Consider the following 11,748-nt stretch of genomic DNA (forward strand, 5'->3'; position numbering starts at 1 on the left):
GTGAGACAAGACACTGATTTTGGGTGAGGAGATCTGGGGTGCAGTTGATGTCCCAGTTCATCACAAAGATGTTCAGAGGTCTGTGCAAGACTTTTTAGGTCTTTCAAAGTAACCTTAACACATCAGGTCTGCATCGAGTTTGCTTTGTGCAACAGCCAAAACACAACAGGAAGAGAGGAGATCAGCGCATTTGGAGGAAACCCATCAAGCACCAGAGGAATTCCACACACACAGACCTAGAGGTGGGACTCAAACCCTCGACCATGGACTTGGGAGCCGACAGTGCTAATAACCACACCACAGTGCTACTCCTACAGCATACACGCTCCACTCACTCATTGTCTGATACCACTCCAGGGGCCCAGGAGATTTAGGGCATGAGGCAGGGTACACCCTGGACGGGTGCAAATCCATCGCAGACTCATTCACACACTATGGCACTGTGGGACTGCCAATTAGCCTAATCTGCATTCCTTTTGGACTGTGGGAGGTAACTGGAGGAAACCCACCAAGCACAGGGAGAACATAAAAACTCCACCGAATCAAACCCAAACCCTGGAGGTGCAAGGCAACAGTGCTAACCACTAAGCCACCGTGCCGCCTCTACAGCATACAATGACATTTTCTACAACTGGCTGTTACCAACATTGTGGTATTAGTTTGCGAACGAAACACAGGCCAGATGTCCAAATACTTTGGGCAATAGAGTGTATAAACTTTGGGAAAGAATAGTTTTTAAACCTCAGATTAACAGAGTGTAACCTGAGACAGAGTGTGATGTGAGAGATTACTAAGGAAATAACTGATCATTTAGTTATGATCAGGAAGCAACTGGGTTTGTGCAATGTAGTCGTTTCAATTTGTAGTCTTACTGTGGTGTAAAAAAAAAAAAAATTGTAAAAAACAAAAAACAAAAATGAATAACTAAAAAACATTTGGGGATTTTTTTTACAGGCAAACAAAGTATTTTATCTGTTCTAAGGTTTTATTTAGCTAAGAACATGATTAAAACAAGAGTGTTTATTCCTTATCTAGCACATAGCTAACAAAGAATACCCGGTCTCGTCCTACTTACTGTACAAAAAAGAAAACCTACATGTGTTTTATGTTTTTGTAAAGTGACTCAAAATGTTGATGCAAAAGTGAAATATTTATTCATTATGGATGCTTTCTAATATATTATAGCCTTACATTAAAGTTCAGGTGTGTGTGTGTGTGTGTGTGTGTGTGTGAAATAAGGCGCTAGCATTTTAAGCTAAAAAAAAAAAAGAAGAAAAAACAAGAAGAAGAAAAACTCAGGTAAAATATGTGAGGCACCACGCGCTCGATTCAAATCAGTAATCTGCACGTGAGGATGACGCGCGCGCTCGTGTCCCCATCACCCCTCTCTCTCGCGTGCGCTCTCTCTCTCTCTCTCTCTCTCTCTAATGCAGCCCTTCTCCAGTTTAGAGCTCCATGAAATATCAGGAGTGACACCAGTGAGCCGCTGTGAGAACGCAGGAGTTACCGGCTCTCCGCGTTAAAGCGAACCGTTAGACGGACAGGATGCGCGCGCACTCGACAGCGCTCGGGGTCCTGTGCGGTTTGACAGTTTGGGTCGCGAGCTGCAGCGGAGCGCGCGTGGTGAGCGGTGAGTTAACGGACTTTTTACTTTTAAACAATAAACCGACACGCGGGGTTACTTGCGGTTACACCTGTAGAGTGTTTACCTGCTCCGTTAACTCACCTGCTGCACAACAGCAAGAATAATAATAATTATTATTAGTACTAAAATTATTTAATAATTTTAAAGTTTAAAAAAATATATTTTTCGTAAAATGTTGCTATAAATCACTTAAAAATCTGATCATTACTGTAAAAAACAAACCTTTGTCGCTCATTAGAGTATTAATTGATCTTACTATTTACTTTTAACATACAAAAATAATAGTACAAAGTTTTGCTTCTGCTTTAGATATATAAATATTATATAGATATATAAATATGTATGTTTTATGTATGTTTAAACAGTTAATAATAGTGTTTTCTGTGAAAAAAGTTATTATTATTATTATTATTATTATTGTTTACCTCTTTGCACCATACATCAGTCCCAAAATCTGCCTGCTTGGAATTTTTATTTTATAAACAAATAAACATACAAACAACTAACTTTAAATAGTCTTCATTACATTTTTGAATTTTAAAGTTTATTTCATAGTGTCCAGTGTTTAGTCAGAACCAATATTCGTATATCGTACCTTTTTAAGTAAACAATAATGAATCTAAAGAATCTAAATTATTACATAAATAATTTATGCAGGAAAGCATTAAGTTGTCAAAATGAACTGTATAGTTAATGTGTCATTTTGTAATAAAGATAATCTGACTATTTATTTTTTTATTTTTTTATTTATGTAAAACCCACATTTTTTAAATATTTTAAAATATTTTTAATATAAAAAAATATAAAATATATATAAAGTATAATAATTGGAATAAATGTGACCCAGTCTTTGAAAATCTAGGTAATGTAATATTTTTGTAATTTCCTTTTTTTTTTTAACCTAAAATATATGTAGACTTATTTACAGAGAAAAAAGACAAATCACAAATGCATTTTTACAGACTGGGTCACAAATGGTTCATGATAAATAGAATGCATTTGCAATATTCATTGTTTTGCTCAATAAACATTTTATTTACTAACCTTACTCATTTTAATCACCGTTTTATCTTGTATAGTGAACATGTCATTTTGTAATAAGAATAATTCAAAGGACAACAACCCCCAAACCGCCCACCCCCATACCCCCACCCCCCCGAACAGCCCAACCGTGCGTGGGTGTGTGAATAATCTCAGTGCTTAAAACCTGTGATGAATCCATTAAGCTGAATTTTCTGGACTGGAGTGGACCAGTGGGCGTTTAAGAGTAAAAGAGCAAAGCTGTGTTATTAATACCCGCCGAGTCCCGAACAAAGCAGGTATAACACGATGCTGTGCTGTACAAGTGAGATTTATTGAGGATGGGAAGTTAGCTTTCAAATGTGTGATTTGTGAGATTGAGGAATACAGAAAAAGAAGATAAATTTATTGCAGACGCATGTGTGTGTGTGTGTGTGTGTGTGTGTGATGGTGGTTGGGGGGAGATTAGCTGAGTCTGATTTTGCCCAGGTATCTCCTGTGCATTACTGGCTTTAAAGTGATGATAGTGCAGATCTGGACCAGGCAATTATTTAAAGTACCTCTCGGGCAGTGAGCTAACGTTGTTATTAGACTTTAAGAGTGTATGGATTAATCATGGTTATCTTTCTCTTCCAAGAGCACACCACCATGCTCAGCATTTTACAAAATGATTTCTCCCAAATACTGTATGTTGTAGATTCTTTGTTATTCTAATGTTTGGAAATTAAAACTATATGGAATTTCTTGATTTTGCAGAGAAAATGTAGAAAACACTTGAGTCTCAGCGAGATCCTTAAAATGCACAGATGAGTTGGTTAATATATAAATCTCAAAAGAATGCTAAAAAAATATATAATTTTTTGCTTCTCTTTACATTTAGGCATTTGGTAGATGCGACTTACAAAAAAAGGCTTTGAAGTTTCCGTCACTGGATAAATACCTACACTGGTTTACTAGGTTACAAACTAAGTGCCATCAGTCAAATGCAGCTGAGAAGAGTTTTTTGGGTGGGGAAGGGGAATTAGTCCAAGTATTTAAGAAACAGATACGTCTATTTGTTGTTATTGATTGTAATGAAGTCACTGCATTTGACTGAAGAACAAAAGGAAAATTATATACATTTACCAGTTCAATAGGCACATTAAACATATTATTTGGCAGAAATATAATCGAAATAATTAATTAAATAACAGAACAGTTTAGATTAGCTCCACATTATGAGCCAAAGAATCCTAAGCAGACCCAATTAGCTAATTATTTTGTGATGAATTTGTCTTGAATCAATATTTCTAATTATTTTTAAATTTCTATATTATATTACCCTTTTTTTTTGTGTGTGTGTGTGTGTGTGTGTGTGTGCCAAGTTTCTGTGTGCGTTCCCTTGATACGTTTTTCCTCCAGGTTCTCAAGTTTTCCCTTGTCTGTAGGAGGTGTTGTGATTTTAAATTGTCCCTAGGTGTGAACAAGTGTCTGAATATGTCTGTGTGTACTTAAAGCCTACTTTTCCTTAGATAGAATTGGGATCCAATCTTTGAAATGTTTAATAAAGATGATGTAAAGAATGAATGGATGGCTTGGTTAGAACAAATCCAACCTGATCAGTTAGAATGTTGATTTGTTTATATGTTTATAATCTTTAAAAATACTCATAGAGAAAAAAAAGTCACGTTTCATGTAAAATAAGTGGAAAAGTGTTAAGATGTTTATACGTTTTTTTGTGTTAAAATATTAGGTGCTTTTAACTTCCTTTAGGTCAGACTGTGTGTCATGGCGGCCCTGAGAAGCCATGCTATAAAATCGCATACTTCAGCGATGTATCGAGCCGCGTGGCCTTCTGGGAAGCTAAGCAAGTGTGTGAGGTGGACGGTGGGTCACTCCTGAGTGTGGAGAACGTCTCTGAACAACGGCACATTGAGCACCTTCTGCAGAATCTCAGTAGGTCCAGCTCAGGCCCGGGTATTGCCGATGGAGATTTCTGGATCGGTCTGACTCGTGTGGACAGGGAGAGTCCAGGGGAATACGCCAGCTATACTTCCTGTCCAGATCTGTACAAATGGACAGATGAAAGTGTATCTCAGTACAGGTGTGCGGATTAGATGTTCTCCACCTACTATATATGTCTGTGCTGAGCTCAGAATATTCATTATCATTTATACATCTTGGTCCAATAGGAACTGGTACTTCGATGAGCCGTCCTGTGGAGGGGAGGCATGTGTAGTGATGTACCACCAGCCCACCGCTCAGATTGGTCTAGGAGGACCGTATCTTTATCAGTGGAACGACGACAGGTGCAACATGAAGCACAATTTCATCTGCAAGTACGAGCCAGGTATGGTACGACAGCATGAAAATGACAACACAGTCTGGAAATCGTGTAGAGAAACCACACATGCTGGAGAACATATTAAAGACGCGTTGTTTATATAAATAATTTTTCGGGTGAAAAGCAGATAACTGTTATTGTTATGGTTTCCATAGTAACAGCTTTTTGACAAGGCCAAATGAGCTATGTAATACAAGCTTAATGATAAGCTGACAAAATGTAACATTCCTGGAAGGAGTCTCCAGCGTCAGCACTTTGTAACAGTCTATATAATTTTTTCAACCACGGAAAAGTCTTCAGGAAGAGGACTTTTAGCTTTTCTACAGTATAACAAAACAAGCAAGCTGGTGAAGGACTGACCGTTTATAGCTGCTATGGCGTAAGTAATAACAGTAGCTGACTTATTTTGTGGACGTTCCATTGCATCAAACATATCTACAGTATATGCGTTATTCTACAAGCCTATTTTCCTTGGCTGACCTGAATAGTTGTTGCTGTTGCATTGCCATGTTTGAGTACTAGCCAAATGATCTAATCATACAAAAATGCTCATATACAGTAAACTCACTAACAGGACTCAATTTTCTCACCCATAATTTGTGTTGCTACCTGATTGGTCAGGAGTTCAAACAAAAGTGCAGAGCATTTCTAAAAAAAAAAAATAAATAAAAAAACCTTTTTATCTTTTTCTATTATCGGTGTGAAGCTTCAAGCACTCACTCCAGAAAAACATCAAGTGTGAGCACAGTTTTCAAGTGGAAATCAATCCTATGTGCGATTTTTCTTTTCTATACTTCATACAAGTACACTGTTCGAGTGTTAGAGTTTTGGATGTGAGCTGACAACCACAGCCAGAGAATCTTTTGCATCAGCTTGTGTTTTGTGCCGTCCATCAACACAACGTTATGATAGAAAACTCATGGTACATATTTAAATAAAATGTTTCTTCACCATAAAATCCAGAAGAGATTTTTGTATTTTTTTTGTATCCATATGTTGAAAACACATACTTACAGTAGATAACGTATATACTGAAATACACTTAAATGAAGCACCACTAAATAACATAAAAACATGCCCAGGGCCTATTTGCATGTCAGTCATTTTGGTGTTAAGTAAGGAATAAAACATTCGAGAAAATAATCCATGACATGTTGGTATGATCAAAGGCGATTCTAGAATCTGATGGGGCCCTAAGCAAAAAATTTGCAACCAGTATTTGTCACTATTATATTAAAAATGATACATAATTTTGTCAGCCCTAAGGGGGCCCCCTACTGGCCTGGGCGAAACAGTTGCCTGTTGACCAGCACCGCCTGAGGGTGTGATAAAAAGTAAGAGCTATTAATTATTTTTCAAAAACAGTGTGTTATTATGCTCTTATATGACAGAAATTTGCCGTTCATAACAATGTCTGCTTATGCTTTTTATCCATTTTATAGCTACATGTATTATTGTGGAACATCTGTAAGACTGGTTAGTTCCTGTCGCCATTTATGCTATAGCAGGTCTTAACAGCTGTTCCTTCACCATTGTCTTTTATTTCTATTTAAAAACAACAACAGTTGCATTACTTAGAAACTACAAAGGAAGATGTCTGTAAGACTTTCTTGTTGTGGAAAACTGACTTTGTGCTTCAAAATTATTCATCACTTTTGGACAAATCAGAATTGTGCATTCAACAATGCAGTGGTTTTGTTGATACAGAGAGCCACCTGGTGAAGGAGCACGGAGACAGACCAGTGAATCGTGACACAGGTAAGCCGAGCTTGAATCTTTGATCATGTGATTTCACGTATACGCATATTGATTGCCTCTTTCGCCAGATCTCTCACCAGAACATGAAGAAGAGACGAAAACACCTGACGTTTTTGAAGAGAAAGGTCTTTATGTCACAGTGGCAGGACACTCAAGTAATATCGCTCATTAGTGTTTTCCGTTAGCGTTGAAACCACGCTATATCAGATATTCATCACAGAATATATTGTTTCCGTAGGTATGCTGCTGATTTATGTCATCATCCCAACCATTCCTTTGCTCCTGCTCATTCTCGTGGCCTCTGGGACGTGCTGCTTCCAGATGCTAAGCAAGAGGTGATTACAAATCATGTACTCACATTACAGACAGCAGAGCCTCACAGTAATTATACTCTCAAAGTGTTATCGAAATGAGGCAGCAAATCTGCTGATTATTAAAGTGGTAAAACAGCAATAAAGGGCATGCACTCACAAACATGGAACTTTCTGATTAATCATCATTACAAAAAAAGTCTCAGAAACTTCAGCTCTGAATTTTAGACACTTCCATTTAATTTCATTTGTGTAGTGCTTTTAAAAATTTCAAACACAGACTTGAGGGCTCACTGGGACAAAAAGCACCCAGGCACTGCACTGTTAACAAAACTGAGTGAATATGTAAGGCTGGCAGGGAGACAGCATCCAAAAATCCCAAAAAAGAGTCCCAAACACTAATATGCAGGGTATTCCATAACTGTGGAGCTTTGTAGGTTTCACTACATGCTGTACCAACAAACATCCTGCATCTTCTCATCAAAGTAGCTGTGGTTGATCATAAAATACCAGGTCAATCAACAGTAGATTTTTATAATCAGTGTGGAAATTGGAAATTTTGACTCAGAGCCACTGCAGTGAGGTTAGAATAGGGGTGATATGGTCATATCTTCTGGTTCTAGTAAGGACTCTCGTTGCAGCATTCTCAACTAAGTAGAACACCCACACAGCACAGTGAGGCATTACAATAATCCAAGCTAAACACAGGTAACACAAGCATGAACTAGTTTTTCTGCAGCATGTAGGGACTTTATGTTTCTTATCCTAGCAATATTTTAGAGGTGACATGAGTCCATGCACATGCTATGGGTTGGTTTGTTTTTAAACATTAGATCAGATATTCTTTACTGTCCCCGTAGGGAAATTTCTCATGTTCACAAGTGGAATTTGGAAATGGCAATTAGCCTTATCTTTGGTCTGTGGGTGGAAACAAGAATATCCGGTGGAAACCTATATGCATGGGAAGATCATGTACACACACACACACACACACACACACACAGACCCGAGGCAGGGATCAAATCCTAACCCTAACCCTAACTCTAACCCCAATGCTATCCACTACGCCATGGTGGCACCTCAAAGAGCATTAGTGCAACACAATTATTAGTTAAGTTATTATTAGTTTTAGGAAAAAAAGGAAAAGAAGAAAGAAGATTAAGTAAGTAATACAGTGGAACCTCAGATCGCGAGTAACACTGTTTGCGAGCATTCCGCAAGAAGAGCATAAATTTGTAATAATTTCGACTTGAAAAACAAGCAAGTTTTGATTTACGAATACGAGTATCATGTAGCATGCATGCGCTTCATGTTTTGACGCCGAGCATCACATGACCACAATTAAGCTAATGGCTTTTCTTTTTCTTGTGCTGTGGAATTTGGTGTAATCGTCTCCCCTGCTCGGGCCTAGTGCGCGTCTCTTACTGGTATAATCAACATCTGTGCGCATGTGTACTGTTTACAATAACACTTGTGACCATGCGTGGACGCGTAAAACATCTTTTAATTTGTGTTTGTGTACTGTTTATTATAACACGTGTGTGTGGGCGTGGCAAGCGAAAGAAAGTCTGATTAAAGAGGTTAAAGATCCATTCTCTCTCTCTTTCTCTGTCTGTGTCACTCTGCACCTCTCGCCTTAACACACATACACACACACACACACACACACACTCTATTCTTTTCAAAGGTAAAGTGCAGGTTGATTTGTTTTATTTTATTTGGTTGATTTGTTTACTTTACAGCAGTGATTTCGTTAGTGTGTCCCTCACTCACAGTGTCATTAGAGATGTTCCTTTTAAATTTTCCGATAAGGCAGTGTTCCCGTTAGTGTGTGTAAATAAGTGTTACTGTGTAAGACAAGAAGAGGGAGAGGGGGAGGTTCTCATTCCTCCTCTCCTCTTACTTTAGCCTCACACACATACACACACACACACAGCGTCTGCGCACACAAACGGAAACACTTATCTGTCGGGATTTATTTTTACTTTTTTTTAAAGATAAAGTGCAGGTTCATTTGTTTTATTTTTACTTTATATTTTGAATTAATTATTTTTATGTATTTATTTTTTGGGCTGTGGAACGAATGATGTGAGTTTCTATTATTTCTTAATTTATGAATGTTTTATTATATGCTTGCAGTCCAAGGTTCAACTGTACATCTTTGACAACCCATTACATTACCTGTCAAATAATGAGCACATATTTCATAAATAAGACATTAAAGGAAATTTAAAAAAGTAAATAAATAAATAAATAGAACCTGCGTTATACAAACAAGGCTAGGTCATTCGTTATGAATTTAAAAGCATTTACACTTTAAAGGGAATCAGGATAACAACTGCTATGTTTTTAACAACATTACTAGGGAGAGCATAAGAGGGTTGTTTTTATATTTAATGGTTCTATATCATATATAACTCATTATTTTCATGATGTCATATACCTTTATGTTAGAACTTACCAGGCAGAAATGTTTGGAATACATTTGACTTGTGTTTACAGAGAAATTTCCAAAAATCAAGCAAGCAAATTTTCATCTCTGTCTCTTAATAGTCTATAAAGCATAGCCCATGAATACACCCTCTAACCCCCCAAATCCGCATCCTTGGCAGGGCATTAGGGCTTTATGTATGTAATTTGTTATATTCTGCCAGCAACTCCTACAGAGTGATGTGTTTTTAACAGATTTCTAGTCACTCAGCAAGCCTGACTCTGTGCAGTAAAAGGCTTCCTGGAGTGCGTTCAAGTCCTCGGGGTAAACGCCCTTCAGCTCAAAAGCAGATGCGAGGCTTCTGTTTTACAATCCCTGTCTCTCCAGTGCTCAGTGTAATAATCGGAGAATATTACATTTGAAACATCTGGATTTATTCCTCTAATTTAATTTAATCACGTATTATTTCTAGGAACTGAAACATGTGCTGTGTAGGTTTTACATTATTAGAAAAAAGTGTGGAAAAATGAAATCACATAAAAATTTATGAATATTTACCCATCATTAAATAAATAAATATGAACGGTTGCCTTTTTCACTATTAATAACTGATGTGTAATTTGTTATTAGTGATGAAACCATCACTTCCTGTCGATTGCTTAAAACCATTTACGGTACATCTGTACATACAGTGGATTAGGGTATATTAATAGGGATTTGTTATACACTTTATTCACTTTTCTCTTTCGTTTATGTTGGACAGAAAACCGCAGACGAAAACGAGAGTGGATCAGTCGACACTCTGGATCTCCAAGACGCCAAAATCCGACAGCGCAATGGAGGTGTAAAAGAAACTACTTTACTCTTTTACAGTTTACACAAATGATACATGGTCTCCACACTCGTACGTGGTCTTCTAACGAAAAACCTCAGTCTTAACATCGTGATCCACTTGACTCCTGTGATATTTTTGCTGCTGTGTCCTGAAATGAATCTCTCTAATTATTTCATTAATCTAGGTTTCCTTTTCACCTAACAATCTGTAATCACGCCTTCACGGTTCACGCGTATCCTCTTTCCTTCTGCTCTGCGTTTCCTTCCCTCCCTCAGAGAGAGCCATCAGAGAGCGCAGAAGGAAATCTTCAGCTAATTGGCAGCAAACACAGAGAGCAATTCAATTACTGTAATTAAGACGGGTGAAAGCCGTTACAGGATCCACGTAAGGAGATTAGTTTAAAGTGGCAGCTGAAATGAAATGAAGAGTCGAGCCAGTTTGAAAATTCCTCCATGCCAGGAAAAAAAAAAGGCGAGGTTAACAATGCTTATATAATAGCATCAGAGCTTTTATTTTTACATTTTATAATCCCAGGGAACTTGTTAGCATCAAATATTAAGTCCTAAGTTTAACTTTTCACAATTTTCACATTAAATTATTTCCCTTTCAACATTAAGCATTAGTGATTAACTGTAGTATAAAGAGAGAAACACAAACTCGACGGTGTGCTGTTACAGGAAAATAATCAACTGAAATGTTGTCTAATGGCGCCCAATGCTTATTGGAGCTACAGTACATCGTAATTAGTAATAGTTATATGGCAAATATTCCCTTATTAAATAATGTTTCCAGTATATAATCAAGAAAATTAATAAAATAATTCCCAAGCTTGTTGGAACCATTAAGTAGCAAAATATGATGGGTAGTGTGGGTTGTCAGATTAGGCTGCAAGGTTTCCACTACAGGAAAAAAAATCTTCAGGACAGTTTATAGTGTTTACACTTTTTAGTTTTAAGCCTTATTTAGAAAAAGAGAAAAAAAATGCGAGCGGATGAATGTGTTGTTCTTTAATATCAATTAATTGTAATTGTTGTAAGAGTTTATTATTTTTTAATAACAGCATAATGTGAAGTGTTTTATTCCTCTTCAACTACAGCAATTTGTCAACAATTACAATTAATTAATATTAAAGAACAACACATTCATCCGCTTGCATTTTTTCTTACTTTTTCTAAATAAGGCCTAAAACTAAAAAGTGTAAACACTATAAACTGTCCTGAAGATTTTTTGATCTGACAACCCACGCTACCCATCATGTTTTGCTACCTAATGGTTCCAACAAGCTTGGGAATTATTTCATTAATTCTGTTGATTATATACTGGAAACATTATTTGATAAGGGAATATTTGGCAGAATATACTATTACTAAATTCTACAATAAATATATTTCATAATAAAGTTTCATATCATTCTCTACTTAATGT

The 11,748-nt window shown here is 36.9% G+C and overlaps 1 protein-coding gene across 2 annotated transcripts; it reads left to right on the forward strand.

The window, feature by feature from the left end:
• The first annotated feature begins 1,400 nt into the window (after window positions 1-1,400).
• Window positions 1,401-11,109, forward strand: chodl (chondrolectin). Of its 2 annotated transcripts, none has more exons than XM_053487350.1 (7): window positions 1,401-1,630; window positions 4,418-4,748; window positions 4,837-4,994; window positions 6,696-6,746; window positions 6,815-6,871; window positions 6,985-7,081; window positions 10,252-11,109. In XM_053487350.1, the coding sequence occupies exons 1-7, from the start codon at window positions 1,546-1,548 to the stop codon at window positions 10,334-10,336; spliced, it is 864 nt and encodes a 287-aa protein (XP_053343325.1). In that variant the 5' UTR covers window positions 1,401-1,545; the 3' UTR covers window positions 10,337-11,109. The 2 variants fall into 2 exon arrangements, with proteins under 2 accessions (XP_053343325.1, XP_053343324.1); XM_053487349.1 differs by having other exon boundaries at window positions 1,402-1,630; window positions 6,815-6,901.
• Window positions 11,110-11,748: the final 639 nt, after the last annotated feature.

Source organism: Clarias gariepinus, chromosome 26 (genome assembly GCF_024256425.1).
Source record: "Clarias gariepinus isolate MV-2021 ecotype Netherlands chromosome 26, CGAR_prim_01v2, whole genome shotgun sequence".
NCBI classification, from domain to species: Eukaryota; Metazoa; Chordata; class Actinopteri; order Siluriformes; family Clariidae; genus Clarias; species Clarias gariepinus.